Raw genomic sequence first — 22269 nt, 5'->3', positions numbered from 1 at the left:
TGCATACGCGCGTGTTTCTTTCCTGCTGAGCTGATAACCCGTCTAACCTAAGTCAGGAACCACCAAGGTCTTGAAGAGTTAACTGGACTCTGTGAACAGGCTGCCTCACTGTACAGGGGAAAAGCGTCTGTTGAACTCCTTCGAAGGTACAGGTTAAGGTTGTTAAGTGTGAAACGCAGCACCTCTACTAAGAGGTGTTGCATTAGCACAGGGAAACACGTTTATATGAAGCACCAGTATTTACATGGTTTCTGTCACTGGGTAAGCTCTGGCCATGGTGCTGAACATGCCACTCGGGCTGCACAGCCACCCTTAACTTCCTGCCGACTGGCTTGCATCTGTGATGCTCCCCTGCCATGAACGCCTCTCGTCGTGTGGCTTCTGTGCATCCAAACTGGCTCCAGTCTTTACAGCGCAACCTGTGAAGCCTCCTCAACCCACCGTTCCTCCCTCTGTCGGTTCAATAAACACTTGCCTGCTGTGGTGATGTGTCAGGCTTCGTGTGCCGTGGCCCTGGAAAGCCAAAACCCAATCCTGCACCCCCAAGAACCTCTTGATCCCCCAGAAGAAAGGCTGTATCAACAAGGAATTGGTATTCAATGTGACAACTGTGTGTGCCTGGTATCGAGAGGGGGTGGGGGGCAGCCGGGGGGGGGCGGGGCAGGGAGGCTTCACGGCCCTGGTAACACTGTGGCCTTAATTCAGATGACAGATGACCCAGACCTACAATAAGATGGGAGAATTTTTTTTTTTTTTACATTTGTGCCATTTATTCATTTATTTATTTAATGTGCATTTATCTTGACTGACCAACTCTGGGGAAAAGTGTTAGGAAAGCAAGAAGAAAGGGAAAAAGAAAGTCGGTGATCAGACTTCATCTAAATATGCAAGACCTATATGAAGAAAATTATAATTTCTTTACTGCTAGTTAAAGACCAGAATAAATGGAGATGAACATCAAGATAAAAAGAACCAATATCTTGTGGTGGACAGTGTGATGCACCAACCAGAATCTTCTTCAGTGAGAGTTGTTTCCATAACTGGCTTCAGCTATTATCCCCTTTATAAACTGTCTCTGGTGAGGAAAGCTGCCTTGCCCAGAGCCATGGCCCTTCCCTGGTTTCTCACACCCGAAGACTGATGGATGAGGGAATTGGGCTATTTCAACCTAGCCTGGGACAGCTCTGACCAGCCATTCTAACTCCAGAGCTCCCAGTGGGGTTGGCTGAGGCTGTCGCTGGACCTCCTGTACCTCGTCTTCTCTCTCTGACCACTACTGTTTACTTTGCTTCTCTTTCACAAGAATCTTCTTAATAAATATTGTGCATGCTAAAAAAAAATGACCAGAAGCATTTCAGAGGACACTGCGGAGGTCATACAGGTAAAACTACAATTACAAAAGGAAGGAAAAAGCCTGGAATGGAGAGAAAGAAGAGATGCATGGGAAGGTGATGAAAAAGGGGATAAACTGGAAAAAAATTGAGGTGAGTCTGAAGCAAGAGTAGGGGTGAAACAAGAAAAATGGAGTTGGCTGAAGGTGACAGAGGTGGAAGAAACAGCTCATGCAGCAGTGGCAAGGGATCTAAACATCCATGGTTGGCTATATGTGGTCTACCCTTGCGAAAAGTCCTTACCAGAATCTGCTTTTGTAAAAAAATCTTTTTGCCGCTATCGATCAAGGCATTTGCTTAAAAAAAACAAAACAAACCAACAAAACCCCAAAGCTAACAAAACCAGAATAAAAACCGCAGCTGCCCACTGTCCATGAATGAAGATGCTCCATCTCTGAGCGGTGGCATGGGCCCAAAGTGAGTCTAGGTAGATCACTAAGTGCCGGAAGCTGGGTGCAAGGAATTGTGGGAGGCAGTTCATTCCGGGATCAGGCATTTCCCGCCCTTGAGCAGAGGACCATGAGGGCGTTGGGAGCGCTCGTGAGGACCCGGACAAGGAGAGGGAGGTAGAGGTTGGAGTGGTGGGTCGGGGAAGGGCTCCGGAAGGTGCAAGTCCAGGTTGTCGTCGTGGTGAGGAGAGCGTCTCTCTGGACTGGGGTTGGGCGCCCGAGGCCAGAGCTCTGGGAGGAAGCCCTGCGCGCTGGGGCCCGACACCCTTGCTGAGGGGCTGCGGAGCCCTGTGACGTAGCCGGCTTCAGCCTCCATCCCAGGCGGCAGGAGCTCGGCATCTGCTTCCTCCCTGTTGACCTCTTCTTGGCGGGCGATCTCTGGGACAGCTGCGCAGAAGAATCCCGGCTCCAGGGCCATGTACTCCCCTGGAGCGCTCAGGAAAGCGGCCCGTTGCAGGCCCTGTCCCCACGGGCCTTCCACGCCCCAGCCCAGGGGGGCCTCGGGGACCAGCATGAGGATGTGATCTCCAAGAGACACTTGCCTCACGGACATGGGCTCGGGCTCCAGCAGCAGGTCGACGTCATCTAGGGGCAGGTGCAGGGCACAGCCGGCGGGCAGGACCACTACGGAAGTGAGCGCGTCCGCGGCCGGAGGTCCCGTCAGGTTGTCCAGGCTGGGCGCCGCCTCGGACTCGGACTCGGGGTCCTCGGGCTCCTCCGTTCGGCGGCGCTTGGCGGGGCCGGGTCCTTCGGTCTGCGGTCCCCACCAGTCCGCAGGGTAGGCGATGGGGCTGCGGGGCCGTTTGCCCATCACCTTGACCGACGGACCTGCGGGCAACGGTCCCAGGGCCTGGCAGAGGTCCTGCACGCTGTGACGGTTCTCGATGACAGGTGAGGCAAGCCGGGGCGGGCCGGGTGGGGCGCAGGACGGCGCGATGCGGGTCGAGTCCTCAGAGCTCTGGGGTCACCTCCCGAGAGTACCTCAGTCCAGGTTTCTAGCGGAGCCGCGTCTGCAGCTGGGTTGGGCCTCGGGCGTTGGAATCTTCAGCTCTTCACGCTGACCCCTATGCGCGCTGGATGACTAACAACATGGCATGTCATGTGACCTGCGGCTGCCGGGAAGTTTCAGTGTCGGGAGAATTTTTTAATGGGAATGAACTTGAGAGAGGTAGGCACTGAGTGCTAGAGCGGATGGGCACCGAGGGGTCTCAGGGGTGGAGCCCAGGAGCAGAGGCAGGAATGCCAGGCTCAGCCCCCCGCAGGGATGGGCGTGTTCCACACATGGATGCCGGCCCACATCGTGGGCCCAGTCACAGACAGCACTCGACTGACCACTTTACCTGTGCCAAGTGTGACTGAGGAACTGAGTTTTCCATTTTATTTCTTTTTAATTAATATTGATTTGAAGAGCAATACGTGGCTAGTGGCTACGGGACTGAACAGTGCAGCTCTTAACATTGCAGACTCAAGATTCTGAGCTGAGGGGCTGTCATCAGACCTGGGAAAGGATCACCAAGAGGAAGGCACGCGGACACGCAAGTACCTGTTGAATAGATGGACGAACAGGCCAACGGACAGAGTGACACACTGGGTGATCTTAAGGATTCCTCCCTTTAAAACCCCATCAAGAGGTGCCTGTCCTCGCCATTCGGGTCTTGAGTAATGCCCTCAACATGGTGGCATCCAAATGTACTCACGCTGGCTCCAGATCGCAGCCTAATCCTTAAAATACTACTACTAACTTAAAATTCCCTATACTATGAATTCCTTGTACTCTGAAGAAAACAAAAGAGAGAGAAAAGGGGGAAAAAGGAAAAACTATATTTTTGAAACCATAGTTTAGAAAATCATCATAGATTAAAGATAATCAATGAAGCCAGGATAAATTGCTGTCTAGTAAAATATGTTATTTTCTAAAAAAAAATGAAAGAAAGCAGGGAGGGGAGAGGAGCGGCAGCTTTACCACGAGGTCAGGTAATTTCAGATACATTACAGCCCCTTCAGCTCCTAAGCAGTTCAGCTGACATCTGGTCTACACTCTCCTGTACTCTGATGAGAGAAGAGACTGAATTCACTCATGAAATACCTTATTTTGTCCTAGAGAGCATTTTAAAAGGTCAATGATAGTAAAGTGTTTCCCAGGAATATGCCCTTTCCTCTTAGTTACCTACAACCTCCAAAGTCAACATGAAAGAAAGAACTCTGTGACGTGAAAACACGTGAAAACATTTAACCTGAGAACAGGTTGTGTCTAAGTAACTCACTGGTAATCTGCCAATATTATCCTAATCTGATTGTATTAGGATTTGTTTACTATTTTGGTCCTTGCCATCTCACCTAAGCTTCTGAATTCCAGTTTTCCAGAAACGGGAAGCCACGTACATACAACACACACACGTGGTCCAGGACAGCAGTTTCTGCCCTGCATTCCAGGGCCACCTGCTTCACCAGGCTCAGATCCTAAGTTCCTCTCCATCCAGGAGGTCGTGTCATCAATGGCTTCACTATGCACACAGCAAGCTCTACTTACAAGACTGTTGGACACTACAACACGCAGACTCCATCATCTTCAGAGAAACATCTCATCAGCACATCTAACAGGAATGTTTATAGCTAGAAGCGTGTCTAACAACACGACAAAACAGCAGCTTCTGTGCTGCCTTGCTTGGCCTCTCAGGTCGGTTACCTGAGCTTCAATTCGGCTAGAATTGCCCTGCAGCACTTAGATCAGAGCCACAAGGAACACACTTAGCTGGCCCCGCAGTTCACCTCAGCGCCTAAGTGAGCTCTTACGTAGGAGGGATGAGGAATAAGACACGGTCTTGGTGCCCAGACAGCTTCACCTGGTGAGGGAGAGGGAGAGGGAGAGGGAGAGGGAGAGGGAGAGGGAGAGGGAGAGGGAGAGGGAGAGGGAGAGGGAGAGGGAGAGGGAGAGAGGGAGAGGGAGAGGGAGAGGGAGAGGGAGAGGGCGAGGGAGAGGGAGAGGGAGAGGGGGAGAGAGAGAGAGAGAGAGAGAGAGAGAGAGAGTGTGTGTGTGTGTGTGTGTGTGTGTGTACCCATAAAACAAGCAGCAGGAGGAATAGTGCTGTACACAACACAGAAACAGTGTCAGCTGACACTGACTCAACACCTACATATAAGCCCATCCCAGCCAGGGACACATTCAGTTAACAATTAATAAAACCACATTAATTATTCTATGAGGGTGCAAATGAAAAATTCTCCCAGTTTGGTTTTTTTTGCGGTACGCAGGCCTCTCACTGCTGTGGCCTCTCCCGTTGCGGAGCACAGGCTCCGGACGTACAGGCCCAGCGGCCATGGCTCACGGGCCCAGCCGCTCCGCGGCATGTGGGATCTTCCCGGACCGGGGCACGAACCCGTGTCCCCTGCATCAGCAGGCGGACTCTCAACCACTGCGCCGCCAGGGAAGCCCAAATTCTCCCAGTTTTAAGTAATTTGTTCATTTAAAAAGTATGTACCACAGACCTAAATACTAGCGTCATAAAACAATAGTTTCTTCCCCTTAACTTGATGAACAATAACTACCTAGTAAAATAGGAAGACAAAATGATCAATTCTTGATATAATGTGGCTGTGCAGAGAGCCGCAGCTGGCCCATACCTCTGGGCTAACAGTCCCCGGCCAGAGAATCGAATGACGCAGATCAAGACCTGGGCCACATCAACCGCTCATGATCCATTCAGACACTCAGTACCTTTCTACAATACAGGAGCAACACAGCCATGAATCAGGCAGGAGGGACACTACGTACAGAAAGACAGCACACCAAGGTCTGAAAGTGCCAAGTGGCAAGAGAGATCCGTGCACAGTGTCGTGGGAGGAAAGGACCAGTGCCGGCTTCAATAAACAAGACTTAAAACGTGCGTGCGGAGCAAAGCAACACCGAGAGACTGATTCCTGTCCTCTGAAATGCACAGAGGATGCGAGGTTAATATAAAGACACGGGCTACCTCACCACCTAAACATGAAGACCTCTCGAGGGGGTCCAAAAGCTCCCAGGTCCAGAGCTTGCTCATAAAATAAAGAGTGTGGACTGCCTGCCTGGGCCTGGGCAGCGACAGGACGTGCACAGGCCAGAGTCGGAAGGGCCCAGAGACCCACCCGCCATTCAGCGCGGACTCCCATCTGCCCCGTCCCTGGATGTTTCTCGTGAACGCTGTCAGGGAGAGGCATGTGTAACCTCTCGTTAAGAACCCCGACTCTGTATTCGGTTAAAGCCTGTGTCCTTAACACTTCAAACCAATGCCCTCTGTTCTGCCCTCTGAAACCAGAGAATCTACCAAAGCCTTCAACTCTGCAAGCTTCCAAGGCTCTGAAGGCGGGCGAGGCGTCCCAGTCCCTCGGGCCTTTCCCAGGTGCCCCAGTCCACCCTTCACAGACGCAGGGACAGCAGGGGAGCCGAGGGAAGCAGCACACCCTCCGTTAACGCGGCCAGTCGGCCTGTTCCATCGGCTTCACCTTGGGGTCCCTGACACCGCCGCCCTGCCCCACAGGGACAGGCCAATTCCTGGGCAGGGTCTGCAGGCTTCCCTCCCATCACTCCTCCCCACACTGCCCTCATGCACACACCCTCCACACCTGCATCTCCCCACACCTGCATCTCCCCACACGTGCACCTCCCCTCCCCACACCTGCATCTCCCCACACCTGCCCTCCTGCCCTCTACCTTCTGACCAGCGAGGGGTCACTTCTACCACAAAGCTCTGCTCAGCTGCCGGCAGAGTCCACCCCCTCCTCTGTGCCCACCAAATCAGCCAGGCGACACAGGATGCCATGGTGCAGTGGGCTCTCAAGCCAGGATTCAGCTCAAACTGGCCTCCCACTTACACCGTCTAAGGCAGGTTATTTAAGCTTAAATTCCCCGAAATACAACAATGAGAGCGAGAATCAAAGGAGTGATCCCTGGGACAAGGCTGGCCTCACACGTGATAACAAGCCCCTGAGAACATCCATCACTGACCCGGCACCACTCCTGCCTGTTGCCCGGGCACTGTGACAGCCCCCAGCGTGGGAAGAGGGTCACCCACGTCCTTATACCCGCAGGGCTTCACACAGAAAGGAGCTCCGAAGCCTCCTGCACAGTGTTGAGTCCAGAACAAAACAAACAGTGAATCAATAAACGAGCACACAAAAGCCTAAAACCAAGATGCCTGCAGAAGCCCAGATTTAGTTCTGGTCTTACCCGTTTGCCTGGTTATTCATTACTGCAACACAAAGTACCGAGCTGCTGAGAGATCAAAGAACTCAGAGGCTGAAAAAGTTCGGAAATTCATGGTAAACAATCAGTTTTCAAAGCAAAAGTGCATTTTCTAGTTATGTGTTGCTTCTGCCTACCTATGACTGTTAAGCTTTTATAAAAATATATATATATTTTAATACTCGTTGCAGAGAGGTCTGGCCCTGGGCCACCACCTGAGTCCTAAAACTGCACTCTTCACTATCAGAGACCTTTCTCATTTTCTTTTTTTAATTCCTGGCTCAATGCTCAGTACACAAGCAACAACTCAAAAAACATCTGTCAAATAAGTGAACTTTCTCAAATGACTCGGTTAAAAAAATCATCATGCATCTTCATGACCTACTTCAACCAGTAGTGTCCTGTGGCCTGGTGCTGGCCCTGTGGTCACCATTTCAAGGGCTGGGCTCCGCCCAGGGGAACAGCAGGAGAATTGGGGTCAACAGAACACCACTTTCAGTGCAACCAAACAGTTAATGAGCTTTTGCGGAATGGGCATAAAAAGATAAAATAATAATAACTTGCACAGGATAAAATAAGGCTTCCAGCTTGAAGAAAGATTGCTGACTGGGAGCAAGTTTTCAGAAAGCTGTTTAGCAACGTTATGGAACAATCCACAGCCACTGAACACAAATGTGGAGTGGGACCAACCGGCAGCAGCACGCCGTTTGCTTTCGCAAGATTCACAGGCAGCTGGAGAACGGAAAGAACAAAGGAGCGGCAGGACAGATGCAGGAGAGGGCGGGACAGAACCGACCATCGGGAAGGGATGGGGGGCAGGAAAACAGGGGGGGGCCTAGGGATCCCTGAACACTCCAGAGTCCTGCAGACGACAGTTACAACAAGCTTACCCGTTAAGACAGCCCAGAGTTTTTAGAATTCCCTTCTTAGAAATGGGACACTGTGTCCTTGGCCGAGGTCCTGGCACCCTTCCTGTTGCTTGTGACCCCACAGGGATGACAAACCAACGATTCCGGAGGGGGCGGGGGTGGCTGAGGATAATAGTCTAAACCCTGAAACAGATCCAACTCAAGTAAAAAGATCTTCTTGCCTAAACCATGTTATATTTTTCTCTGCTTTAATTACTGAATCCTGTTACTGGAATTCATCACTGATTCAAAGAGATGCTAAAAATAGTCTGTTCTAGAATGAGGAATGAGAAGCATCGTGTAATTTTGCTACTAAATGGACTCCTGTTTTTTTTCACAGCTCAGTAACTTACTCTTCAAATATATTTCCTCTTTTTATTAACCAAAAACGTAAAGCATTTCAGATGCACATTAAACATTAATTTTCAACACTAATTATGTATTTATAAGTTTATAAGTAAAATCTCAGACATACACCAACCTTACTTAAGAACAGTCTCTTTGACTCTTTTCCTCAACATCTGATCATGACCTTCATTAAACACCTTTGATTGCAAAAATACAGTCTCATTCACATATGATGAATGAACAGAGCTGTGATCCAACAGGCTCCCGCTGCAAATGGCAAATTATTAATAACACCTTACATCTGAATCCATGGTGCCGTTTACAAAGGGTTTTCACGTAAATCATCTCGTTTAATCTCTACAACAGCCCTGCCACAAACAAGCAAGGCAGAAATTACTTTAACCAGCTTACAACCGAGGAAGCAGCCTCCGAGAGTGAAACAGCTTGTAAAGGGGGGAGAAGCCCTCACCTACATCCTCCTCACGCTAAGTCCCACCTTGTGTTCCAAACTCAGCCCCTTCTAAGACTCACACAATTCCCATCCTCCAGCTCCAAAGGAACTCAGGATGAGCAGAACCCAGGTGACACCCAACACCTCTCCTTTCCACTGAGGTCTACCTTCAATGCACAGGCTCTGTCTTCTCCACTCAACTAGAAGCCCTGGAGGGTAAAAACGGAATCTTACATGTACTGTCTAGAATGATACCACACTCATCACAGGGATACACTGAATCACTGTCATGATGCCACCGATCAAAGAGTCATCAAGGAGACCAAGGTCTAACTTCAGCACCCCAACTATGGCATGACTCTTGGCTTTGGCCCACCTTGCTCGCTGCAACTAGGTTAGAAAATCCTGGAAGTCTGTCCCAGGCCATCGTAAATAAATATAAAAGAGGTTTCCTTAGCAATGACTAAAGTTGCTTTACATCTTCAACTGGTTTGAGTCTTTGCTGATTCCCCACATCCATAAACGGTCCCTGGATTCTGACTGTGTGTTGGTTCCTGAGCCCCCGGGAACTGGACCCACTGGGTGTCTCCATGGTGTCTATCCCCTTGATGTGCCCTGCCTTGACTCCCATATTCACCTGGCTTCTGTTCCTGCCAGGACCCACAGCTTGAACTTCCAGGCCCCACTTGGTTCTCTCGACCCTGACTTCCCAGCCCACCCTCACATCAACCACAGTCGGCCCCTACAGGGACCTGCGGAGCTTCTACAACTGACCAAGAGAGGGGTCCGGCCTTCTTTTTTATCTTCAGCTTATACCTGGAGTTCTGCATGTCCACATCTCCTTCAAGAGAAGGACAGACGTAACACAGGAGCCTGAGCAGTCATTCTGACCACCCCCCCCGTGACACAATATCCTTCTCTCCTCAACCTCAGACTAAACAATATAACAGCCTCCTAAAATACCACACAGTCAGCAATCAACATGCTGTCAGATACCAAATAGATCATAACCAAATCAGGATTACTGTTTAGTTTCATTAAATATGCTGAATCTTAAAATTTGGACCAAAAAATTATTACATAAATATACAAAAATACTCAGGAAATCTGCACATTATCAGATGGAAATAGCAGATGTAGATGCTGCATAGCAGACGGTTGGGTTTTTTTTCGATCACCATGACAATTTTTACATATTCCAGAATCAAAATCTATTTCAAAGCTTTCTGTGTAATATTAAACCTGACATAAAGATTACACAAGCAATTCAACAAGTAACCTCAGTTATTTTTCTCCCTGAGGAAAGTATAGTAGCAGCCGCTGTAACAAATGGGTCCATAAACTTCCCCCCGCAGGGGACCTGTGCATTCAAACAAGACTGACACACGCAGCTGTCACATTCAAGGCTCCCGAGCCCCCAGTCACACCTTGCCATAGCTGCGTCTGGGGTGTGGGAGCTGAATGGCTCAGCGCACACGGTGACAAGGAAGAACACAGCCCACGAGAGGAGATAGAACAAGGGGGAATGATTACCGCCCAGAAAGGAAGGCAAGATTTCAGTGCCTGGAGAGTAACTCATCACCACTGAATAAACAGGAAAAGGGAAGGACTGAGAATCACTCCCCCACCTCCAACCTTCATCTGTCTCAAAAGGAAACAGAGAAGGGGAGAACAGGTCGGAATGGAAAGACAATAATTACACGCTTGGAGGTGGAGACCTGACGTGCAGGGGCCTCCAGATCACCAGTGAACACAGAGCTGAGGCTGGAGTAAGAAGTCACAAGCCTCCAGCACTGCTGTAATTGAGGGAATGGAACAGAGACACGACAGATGGCAAGGCCAAGGGGAATGAACACGAGATGGGAAGAAAATGGCATCAGAGACCAAATTCCAGGGAAAAGGGGCTCTCCTGAAATGTCAGTGGGGCATACATTGTGACACTTTTGTTGTCAGTATATGTTAAGAGCCTTAAATTATTTAAATTATTTAAACTACTAATTCTTTAGCAATATATCCTAAAGGAATAAACACAGATATGGGCAAAGATTTATACATAAAGATGTTCCCCTTAGTGTTACTTGTAATAAGAAAACACAAGAGAAACTAAGTATGCCAAACCAAAGAATTAAAGTAAATTATGCTAGATCTATAAAATAAATTATTATGCAATACCTACATTGCATTTTAGAAGACTTTTAAATTATGTGATAAAAGTCTTATGACATGAGATTACATGCGAAAGCATATAAAATAGTATATACAGTATTTACTTATGAAACAGTTATTTGTTGAATACCTTCTATGCACTAGTACCTAGGTACTGGGAAGAAAATGCAATAAAAGAAATAAGTCCTTGTTTTTGTGGAGCATGGATTCTACTAATAAGTGTCCCAGAAAAGGTAAATAAATAAATCTGCAAGAGAACCTCATAGGAAATAAATGCTAACAAGGCAAACATAACAGGTGATGTAAAAAGAATACTATCAACTATAAAAAGTACCTGAAATTGACTTAAAATAAATAAACTGCAAGATTAATAGTAAAAAATAATGTAAACTGAAAACCAAAAGCAAATTTCAGGTGGCTTAATAAATGGTCTAGAAAAACAAAGGTGGTGTTATTATAACCGGAAAGTGCCTGGGCCCTTTATGGTTTACCCTTCAGCATCCCCAGGAGGCAGAACTTACAAGCTCTCACCTTTCTCAACCTCAAACATAAAACTCAGGAACTGCAGGAAAGCAACCTGCCTGAGGAGGCCTGTGCTCCTGCTGGGCTGCTCTGGACCAAAACGATCTCCTCCGTAATTTCACAAAAGAAGTGATCCTTCCAAACACAAGCTAAGATGGTATTTGGCACCTTTCCATTTTCATGACAGATCAACGCCCCCCTCCAACACACACACACACACACTCTCACTCACCTAAGTTTGTTCATTCATTCATTGAACCCATATTATAGGGCAGGGACTCCCTCAAAATGACAACATCCCCATAGAAACCTAAGGACCAGTTCCCCAAATGAAAATGTTACATTCCTTAAGCATTTGTGAAAAGCCTAAACTGAAGGAAAGCACTGAGAATACTGACACGAGTTGTACAACGTATTACACAGACACTTCTTTGAAAAATAATGCATCTATACTTAAAACACATGCACAAATCGAATGACATTTACCCTCCAAAGAATTACCCTTCACCAGATAACTGGTAAGAATGTCCTCATATTAGATATGGAGAAATTGAGAAAACCTTGTAAAGTAAGAATACTATATAATTCCATGAGGAAAACTACTGGGATTCACTCTGCAAAAAGCCACAAAAATATTCCCTGTATTCTGGAATATTTCCTGAAAAGTAAGATTTAAATGCATACTAATTACTTATGTTTTTAGAAAGTCAAGTTTCAGAATGAGGTATTATATTATGGAGATTGGTTAAATAAAGCATTCTGCAGAGGTAGGTGACATCATCAACTTCATTGAAACCATAATACAGGAAAGCTTATCCTATGGAGGTCAGGCAAAGCCCGGAGCAACCTAGAATCACTCTGATGTAGGAAGCAAAAGAGAAAAACAACTTCCTCTTCCCTTCTAGGTCCTTCTAAGCTACTCCCTGGTAAATATTTCCTTCCATCAGCCAGGCAGCCACCCCCCCCTGAAGACGCAGCTGAGCACACTGGGGTTCACGCAGAGCAGAAGGGCCCACAGCTCAGTCCCGGGACCTTTGCTCCCCTCCATCACAGCCCCTCCTCCCAGATCGCATCCAGTCCAGACAACGCCCAAGCTCCCATCACCAGACCAGACCACTGCCCTGAATTTCAAAGCAGTACACTCACTCTGCTCTCACCTATGGCTCCGCCAAGCCCCCCAACCTGGTCTCCACTCTCACCTTAACTCTGCTGGCCCCGACCCGACCTCCCACCTCTACCCTTGGCTCCTAATAGCCTGTTCTCCACTCGGAAGCCAGAGCAATTCTGTCAACAGGGAAGTCGGATCCTGTGTCTCCTGGATTTGAAACTCTCTAAGGGCTGGTCACCTCACTCAGCTAGTACACGGCACGTAACAGGGAGTCAGTAGCTAGCGGCTGGAAGTTTGTGTGGCATTTCATTCCTACTTTTTATACAGAAGAAACTAGGGAATTGTGAGATTATCAGACTTCAGATACACTTATTTGGAACTTTTCTTTGGTGATCTCATCTAGTAATCTCATCTATATCTGCCTGTACTTAAATCTCAGCCAGATTACCTTCCACGAGTAGATTTTTAGGGGATATTTCTGGTTTAAGATCTACATTTAAAGATGAGATCTGTAGGAAGAACATTTTAAAGGACATTTTAAGGAGAAGGACATTTTAAAAGAATCATCAATTCTCCACCTTATGCCTCCTTTTAGTTTTTTCCTCAAATGAAAAAGGTCAACATTCAAAAAGAATTACTGAAGCAGAAGTAAATACCACATTACATCTTTATACACAGAGTGAGAGATGGCAATCTTATCAGTACAGAAACAATTAAAAACAGGTATCAGATGGTTTACCCTTTTTTTTTCTGAATATGATTAAATGGGGAGGGGAGACCTTCTCAGCAGAGGATCACAGATAAGAAATGAACAGGATGGAAACCCAAGCATCCCGGCCTCCAGCCAAGAATACCCTGACAGTGTCTTGCAAGCTGTGGACAGACAAAGCATATTAATGAGAAATCCTGTTGTTACGCTACTCAGATATGGGCCTTCAGCATCAGTCTCCCCAAAGGAACTGGTTTCATTCACAGGGGGAGGGAAAGTTACACACACAAGAGCAAAGACATGTTTACATTTTCCAGTCACTCCTGTAACCCGAGCTGAGGCGGTCGCATTCGCTCGCACTGGGGCTAGGCGGGGGCCGTCAAGGAACTAATGCAGAAACGGGACAGGACACTGCTTTGCTCTAATTCAGTATAAGAGGCACGACAACAGTGCTCGCTGATGCAAAAATCTAAAGAAACGTCTGGCCATGAGATTCTGTGTTCAAGACCATCCAAAGCACGAGGGCTAACATTCTCTCGGAGGGAGAGGTCCACTCCAACCCGACCTCCACCAACGGGGCTGTTTTTAATTTAATTTCAAGAGAAGTACACACATAAATTTGCCCAGCTCTGTGGTGCTCTGGAGAAATAACAAAAGGGAAGATTTAAATACCAGATACAGCAAAGTCATTCCCAAAGGATGATCATGGTACCGAGCTGCCTCGTAGAATTCTATTAACGCTGAAGCAGCCACACCCCTCCCACACATCCGTCTACTGACAACGCTGCACCAGGCTGGAATCTCTGACCTTCACGGAATGTTGTCACTTGAGACATCAGCAAGTGTCTATCTAGACCAGCAGTCCCCAACCTTTCTGGCACCAGGGACCGGTTTCGTGGAAGACAATTTTTCCACGGACAGGGGCTGGGGTATGGTTTCTGGACCATTCAAGCACATTACATTTATTGTGCACTTTATTTCTATTATTATTACATTGTAATATATAATGAAATAATTATACAAGTCACCGTAATGCTGACAGGAGGCGGAGCTCAGGCGGTGATGTGAGCGACGGGGGAGCGGCTGTGGATACAGACGAAGCTTTGCTCACTCGCCCGCTGCTCATCTCCTGCTGTGCGGCCTGGCTCCTAACAGGCCACACACCACTACGGGTCCGTGGCCCGGGCGTTGGGGGCCCCTGGTCTAGACCATACAGTTCCTGAGGCCCACTGGGCTCAGTGTGTGGTCTACCGATCCACCCCTCACAGCGGTTCCCACCAGACAGCCTGCTCCCCGATCACTTCCTTCTGTGCTTTGCTGGCACCTGCCCACTCCCTCTGCCCAACGCAGTCTCGAGATGAACCATTCCTAGTGCTATATTTGATGCCTGATGGAAAAAGCTGAAACTTTTCCCAAACGATTCCTGTAACAAAACAGAAGACTCCCTGCAGCCCAGCGATTCAGCTGAACAGAAACAGAAGAGAACCAAGTCACACTCCATCCAGCGATTAACAGAAAAGCAGGCGTGAAGAAATGCCCGACCTCGTGTGACATCCATATATGCGAATGAAAGCCGCAATGCCATATACTCTTCACTTACCATATCAGCAAGGACTGAAACATGAAAACCCCCGTGTTGGCCAGGATGGGGTTCCTCAGGCACTCTGACACTTCACTGGCACAAGCAGAAGCTATAAATGAAGCTTTTTTTTAGACTGCAAAGGGTGCCCAAGATCAAATTAGAATCTAAGGAAAAAAATATGTATTTCCCAAAAGGTAGTCTGTGATTGACAGCTGACACAGAAGTCAGTTTGGGATGCTGTTTAACACTGGCGGAAACCGGAAGGGTTAGTGTGACACCCCCCAACTCCCCACACTTCCTGGCCACATGGTGACCAGGACGGACACAACCCAAAATGGGCCGGTCGGCTTCCCTCCCAGGAACAGGGATCTGAGAGCCTGATTCTGGTGGACTCCCATCACGTGAGCTCGAACGAAGGAAACTAAACTCACATCAAGAGCTTCATCTAAAGAAGTCTCGAGTTCCTGGCATATTCTCTTCCTGCTTAGCACGCAAACGGCATCTGGATTCAGTGAACTGACTTTCACTTTGAATTTTTCACATTTATACTCTAGGATTATTTTCTGCTTATGTTCTTGTTTTTCCTAAACTCCCTTCTCTAATCTTTCTAATTTCATAGTGCTGATTTCAACCAGTTTGACGACCATATTGACTTCCTGTTTAAGAGCACGATGATCTATGTTTCTTAAATAGACTGAGTCCGGTGTAGCTAGATTCAACAAATCCCAAAACTCGCCCTCCACTTCAGAATATTATTCTGATAGGATTATAGGATTTCTGGTAAATTTTTTTAGGTTTTTTTTTTAAGTCCTATAACAATGTTAAAATCAACGAATCCTGAAAGTAATTTTCCAAAGGGGGCAAAAAAAGAATTATCGTCTCCTCATTTTTAAAACTCACTTTAATTTAATGGTAACTGCTATTTGCCAACAGATGAAGGCCAATTTTCTCTCATCATTTGTTCCATTATTTTCCAGTCTGTTACAGAATTCTACAGACTATAGATGTGATGTGCCCTTCAAAATGTAAAGTCTGACTTTAGAAAATTAACACAGCCTTGATTGTCTTCTCCCATAATCCTTCTGTCCAAGGCTCTCCCCCGACCTAACAATGAACACTCAGAAAGGGAAGAAGATATATACATACTTATTTCAATCATAATAGTCAACTATGACAACACAAAGAATTCAAGCTCTCAAAGCACTTAATTCTGCTGAAGATGCAATCATGTTACATGCTTCGAAAATAACGCACTCCCCCATCCTGTTTTTAGAGAACTTTGAAAATCTAGACAATATGCTTCCTTTCAAAACACCAACTGCTTCCAGAGAAAAAGAAAGAAACAGACAAATGATCTTGCCAAGAACCATTTCTGCAGTTTCTCTTGGTAGAGTAGCCCTTTCAGTGGCTACAATGATTTAAATTCAATCCTTGATTGGATTGATGATATACCACCTTTCATTTACTTAGAATTGAATTTTAGAACAAAAAAGAGCTTAGAGTACTCTAATTCAGTTGTTTCCAACTTTTGCAAGGGCGAGGACCCCTCTGTGATGCTAAAAAATGTTAAGGATTCTTACAATAGTTGTGTCTAGTGATTGAGAAAGTAAAGAAAAAAACCATGAGTACACAGTAATTCTTTAAAAGCCACCTGCAAACACCTGTAAAATAGTAAAACATGAATCTAATTTTTTTTTTCTTATTACAGAGCCAGTTAACGTCAGAACTAAGTCTAAAGACAAGTCTCCAGACTTATGACACAGATGGGGTTCTAAGATTCCAGAGCGTCATTCAGCGCAGAGGAAGGTTTTCTCTAAGTATCCCCAACAATCCTCTTAGGAACTAGACACAGCGATCTTAAAGTTCTTACGGAAAAACAAGCAAAGATACAGAATTCTGAAAAAGAAGACTAAAGAGTAGAGAGCATCCCTATCGGATACGGAGGCGCTGTAAAGCTACAGGGATTAATTAGTGTGCTGCTGACATGCAGAAATGACTCACAATACCTAGGAACTCAGTATAAAATGGATGTGGCATTTCATATCACTGGAGTAAAGATTATTCATTAAATGCTACTGTAACAATCCATGGGGGGGCGCAATCAAACGCAGTCCTTACTTACCACCCATGCCAAAAGAAGTTCCAAATGGAACCAACAAAGGACCAGAAGAAACAGAGAAGATTTTTTTTTTAATAATCTTGCAGTGGAGAAGGTCTTGTGAAACATGATTGTACAACAGAAGCCAAATGTTAAACTACTTGAAAAAAATCAAATATTACTTCATTACTGAAAATTCTACAAAACAAAGCCAAAATCACTCACCGAATGAAGCCCCTTCAGAGCGTTACAATTCTGACCATCAGACAAACCCAGATTCTCTGCCACCCAAGCACAGTACTCCTTCTGTTTGCCATACAATCCCAGATTACTCAGAAGACAGTTTTAAAACAATAAAAAATTAAACCTCACAGAATCCATGGAAACGACCTCAAAACTTTCTTTCTCGCCTAGGCCTGTGGAGTGAGATTTCTACAGCACCACTCCCAGCTGTGACCTCTACTCACACCAGAAACCATCAGCAACGCAGTAAGTCTTTCATTAGGCGTTGGGGGCCACAGTTTAACTTTAGCAAAACATACACATGGCAAAGCAACAGGCATTTTTTCAGAATAAGTCTGCTCTGGGATGTATGGTCTGACAGTCAGCATGCAGACTCAGCAGTGAATGCTCACCTAGTTTACAACGTCAACAGACACTATTGGGTGCCTGCCGCATGTCAGCCAAACTCTAAGATGAAGAAGAACCAGCCTTCTGCCTTCCAGAAGCTTACCATCTAATTTATCAGTGAAACAAACCGTGAGGAACGGATGTCCTTATCAACAGCAGCAACATATGTTTCAATCTTCGTATTTCCCCACATGACTGAATAAAGCAAAATTACAGTTATCTAATATATTACTTATAAGCAAATCCCTTCTAACCATGGGATTTTTAAAAACTTAGTTCATGGGTATACCTAAGTGACTCGGCCCCAAACCAGAAGGCACCACTTAACAGCCCATCAGCTGAGTGGGCACTCTATCTGGAGGGTAATGTAAACAGCTGCTATTTAAACTCAATCATTATTCAGTATCATACTGGTCCAGAAACCAGGCAATTTTTACTTCTTGTGGACTTTTCCCCTTTATCCCTATCTGGTATTTCGCCAAGTTCTCATCCATTCGTTCTTTCTCTTTGACATGAAAATATTACTTGTTACAATTATGTACTCACTCACTTCTGTCAATTTTTTCAGAGTTTTTCTTCCTCTTTTGCTTGCCACACTGTCACTTGGGAGGACGTTATGTATTTCATGATGAAAGCTCTGATTCAGAAGGGACCTGCCCAGCCCCCCGTCTCTTCCCAGAGGCTGGATGCTACTTCTCCTCCATAACCTTGGCCAAACGGCACCAGCCACCAGGACTATCGAAGGAGGAACTGTTTTCACTTCGTTCCATTTACAAAGACTTTGAAACAGTTCTGACTCTCGGTAGGATCATCTACAGGGCAATTCTGACTTTGCAAGAGATTCCAAAACCTCTTGTCCTATATGTACCTTCAACACACAGACACTAGCAAGTAAAATTCCTGAATAATTATCTCACGTGTTTCTTTGCCGCCCATGAATGCTTCCCATATAACATAAAACTGAAAAATATTTTATAAGTTCCTTATTTTAATTTGAGGAATGACTGAACTCAAGACAAATCATCCTTTTATCTGGTAGTTATAAAGAAATGAATGAAATTATAAGTCAATCCCAATAAGTTGTCCTTAATAATTTCTGTAATAAATAATTCTTTGGTTAACAACCAGACTCTCAGTATTCCACAGTGAATATATCAAATATAGGTTAGGTTAACAGAGGCCATACAGTCTTAATTCTAGATCCTATGAATACTGTTTCATAAAAATTATGTTCACTGCCTAGTACTGGAAATTAAAGTCACACTTTTACTCTAAAAATAAGCGCTCTAGAGAAGCACTCTTAGCAAGTATTTCCCTTGAATTATAATAAAGACACCCTCATTTGCCACAGTCAAGGATTTTCATAGTAAGATCTTTAAAATCCTGAGATGTTTCATTTGTATTCCAGCAGAAACCATCAGCCCTCAAGAAAAAGCAATAGAAAGGCTCCCCATTCTGTTAATTTACTGGTCCCCTGTGACTAAGCCATGATGAAGTGCCTTTGTTATAATGCTTGCTAGATCTCCATAATCCTGCAAAACCAAGGGTGTCTTTTTTTTTCTTTTTTTTTCTTTTCCTGGAAGGGAGGGGGATAGTAGGAGAGCACCAGAGGTGCCACTTAAAAGTTAGAGATTTGGGCCTCCCTGGTGGCGCAAGTGGTTGAGAGTCCGCCTGCCGATGCAGGGGACACGGGTTCGTGCCCCGGTCTGGGAGGATCCCACATGCCGCGGAGCGGCTGGGCCCGTGAGCCATGGCCGCTGAGCCTGCGCGTCCGGAGCCTGCGCGTCCGGAGCCTGTGCTCCGCAACGGGGGAGGCCACAACAGTGAGAGGCCCGCGTACCGCAAAAAAAAAAAAAAAAAAGTTAGAGATTTAAGTCAACATTAGGCAAAAATGCAGCATCTTCCAGGAGGTCAGAGATTCACTGCCCTGAGCCCACAGTGAACTTCACTGAACTGAGCTCTCGGGATCTTTCCGAGCAGATCACCTCCTGGTGAGCCTGGCTTCCGCCCTCCAAGCCTCTTGGGGCTGCTGAGGCGGCACCACTCTCCTGAGGCCCGTTACCACCCGCTCCTACCATCTGAGGGGAAGGACACGGGCCTGACACGGCCTCGCGACCGCAAAGGCCGACTTCAAGAAAGCAAGAGTGGCTTCACAAGACTGTCACAGCTTTAAGAAGGAACATTCTACAGATTACAGAAGGATAATTTACAGAGAGCTCCCAAGCCCCAGCACAGTGTGTTTAGGGCCACTTTTCTGAAAAACTGCTCAAAGAAGCAACAAAAACAGGAAACAGCATCAAATTCATAATTTAAAAAATAAATGCTTTTTAACAGAATAAGGCATTTTTAATGAAAACACCACCTAACATAAAAGAACTGTGCCTGGGTTTGAGGACCCCTGGGCCCTGCTTCCCCCTCACCTGTGCCGACTCTGACTATGACCTTCTCCGCATCTTCTGTGTGACCGTTTTGGGCACAGACACAATAACAACAGGTGTACAGGAGAAAGGGCCCCCGCTGCATCAGGCCCTCAGCCGGCGTGACCCATTCACCCGCTGCCTGAGGCCCAGGAGTACTTTTCTGTGTCTCATCCATTAAGGAAAATCACCCTACTTTTCCCCATCCTTGCTGGTCTCTGTTGCCTCTGGAACTTGCCCTCACATGAACCGGGACCACCTGAGGGCTGCCGCAGAGGACTGCTGTAGACATCGAACTTGATCACATAATGAAGACACCTGACACGTAAATCATCAGACGTGCACCCTTAGGAGAGCTGACACACGGCGCCCACGCGAACTCTGTCCAAGCCACGGCACCTCAGCTGGCACCCTCTTCTCACTAAGACCCCAGGCTGCAGATTATCACTTAGCATTCACTTCTTTCTGCCCCGTTTTTAAACGTCCATAGAGGTGCCCTTCGACATCTTTCTTAGTGACTAATATGCCCTCAAGGTACGGACCCTCTTAGGAGATCTGTTGACAGCTGAGAAGGTCATCTCGCTTCCAAGGTGTGGTCCCAGGACACGCGCACAGCCCTGAGGCTTCTTAGGAATTTTCTTGCTGTTGCTATTGCTCTTTATTCTGCCGATTCCCGGGCGATTTTTTACTCTCAGTACAGAAATCAACCCTGCGTTCAGTACTCACATGGCTTCCTTTACTCCTTACATCAGCTCTGCGGCGCAGGCATTGTTTTCTTAGACAAGGAAGTCAAGGCTCACGGAAGTTAAGAAATGGCCCCCAGGGGGCTTCCCTGGTGGCGCAGTGGTTGAGAATCTGCCTGCTAATGCAGGGGACATGGGTTCGAGCCCTGGTCTAGGAGGATCCCACATGCCGCAGAGCAACTAGGCCCATGAGCCACAACTACTGAGCCTGCGTGCCTGGAGCCTGTGCTCCGCAACAAGAGAGGCCGCGATAGTGAGAGGCCCGCGCACCGCAATGAAGAGTGGCCCCCGCTCGCCGCAACTAGAGAAAGCCCTCGCACAGAAACGAAGACCCAACACAGCCAAAAATAAATTAATTAATTAATAAACAACTTTGAGGAACTAATTCTTAAAAAAAAAAAAAGAAATGGCCCCCAAACCACACAGCTAATAAACGGCAAAGCCAAGATGTGACCCCAAATCAGTCTGGCCCCAAACACCTGCTCTTGACTGGGTTGCAATTCTGTCTCTCATCGGGTCTGAGAGGCACTCAATCATCCAGCCCTGTGCACATCCCACTGTGTTCCAGAAACAAGACAGCATTTATTGCAAGTAGGTGAAAAAAAGAAAAGAAAAATAAGAATAGAAGCATTAAATGAGCTACAAATGAGACACATACAGAAGGCATCCCCTAGATCCTGTACATCTGCTTCAGGTGAACCACAAATTTGGTTCAAGAACCTGTAAAGGGGAATCTAAGGTTTTACAGAATAGTGTCCACAAGCCACACATCTACCAGCTACTAAACGAAAGTGACTTTACTCCTGATTCTAAGACCTGGAAGCAATTCCAGCAAACATAGAGTTCACACCTACCGACATCCTATCCCAAAGCAGGGGCTGAATAATCACCAAGGCATATTCCTCTTTCTTCAATGTTCCAGATGGCCCCTCTGTTCTGATTCCAGAGCCTAGCTGGCATAGCATCATAGCAAATGACTGTCAAGGAAAGAATCTCTAGTAAATGGTCATTAAAAATAAAAAGCCAAGGGCTTCCTGGTGGCGCAGTGGTTGAGAGTCCACCTGCTGATGCAGGGGACACGGGTTCGTGCCCCGGTCTGGGAAGATCCCACATGCCGCGGAGTGGCTAGGCCCGTGAGCCATGGCCGCTAAGCCTGCGCGTCCGGAGCCTGTGCTCCGCAATGGGAGAGGCCACAACAGTGAGAGGCCCACGTACCACAAAGAAAAAAAAAATAATAATAATAATAAAAAAATAAAAAGCCAAGAAACTCTGATTGTCTTCCATTGATAATATAACTTGGGACCCCTTGCCCACAGAGCAGTGGTTTTGTAACTTTTTTTTTTTTTTTAACAAAATTTTCATCAGAATGCCAAGCAGCCAGAAGGGAGTAACTCTGGTTGGAACCAGAGTGAAAGCTTCCAACTGATATCTTCATCATAACTTCTCTGAAACTTGGCAAGTCACTCAAGACTGACCCCTGTCCTCACAGACACAGCTAACCCACCTCCTACTGCTTCCTTCCAAGTTTA

At 46.6% G+C, this 22269-nt stretch overlaps 2 protein-coding genes across 4 annotated transcripts in view; both read right to left on the bottom strand.

The window, feature by feature from the left end:
• Positions 1–22269, bottom strand: part of WASF3 (WASP family member 3) — a 94970-nt gene that overhangs the window by 60771 nt on the left and 11930 nt on the right. The window contains exon 1 of one of the 3 annotated variants that reach the window (XM_060080160.1): positions 14871–14991. The exons of 1 other annotated variant lie outside the window; for it this stretch is intronic. The gene's annotated coding sequence lies outside the window, so the exon portion shown is untranslated. Of the gene's footprint in view, positions 1–14870; positions 14992–22269 lie in introns of those variants that run through there. One more of the 3 variants, XM_060080162.1, reaches the window with a different exon arrangement.
• On the bottom strand, positions 1869–21600 carry LOC132477793 (proline-rich protein 23B-like). The gene is made up of 2 exons (XM_060080297.1): positions 21595–21600; positions 1869–2798 (listed from the first exon to the last, which is right to left on the bottom strand). Exons 1-2 carry the CDS (start codon positions 21598–21600, stop codon positions 1869–1871), a joined length of 936 nt encoding a protein of 311 aa, XP_059936280.1.

Source organism: Mesoplodon densirostris, chromosome 17 (assembly GCF_025265405.1).
Source record: "Mesoplodon densirostris isolate mMesDen1 chromosome 17, mMesDen1 primary haplotype, whole genome shotgun sequence".
Classification (NCBI taxonomy): Eukaryota; Metazoa; Chordata; class Mammalia; order Artiodactyla; family Ziphiidae; genus Mesoplodon; species Mesoplodon densirostris.
This window is presented reverse-complemented; position numbering and strand designations above follow the sequence as displayed.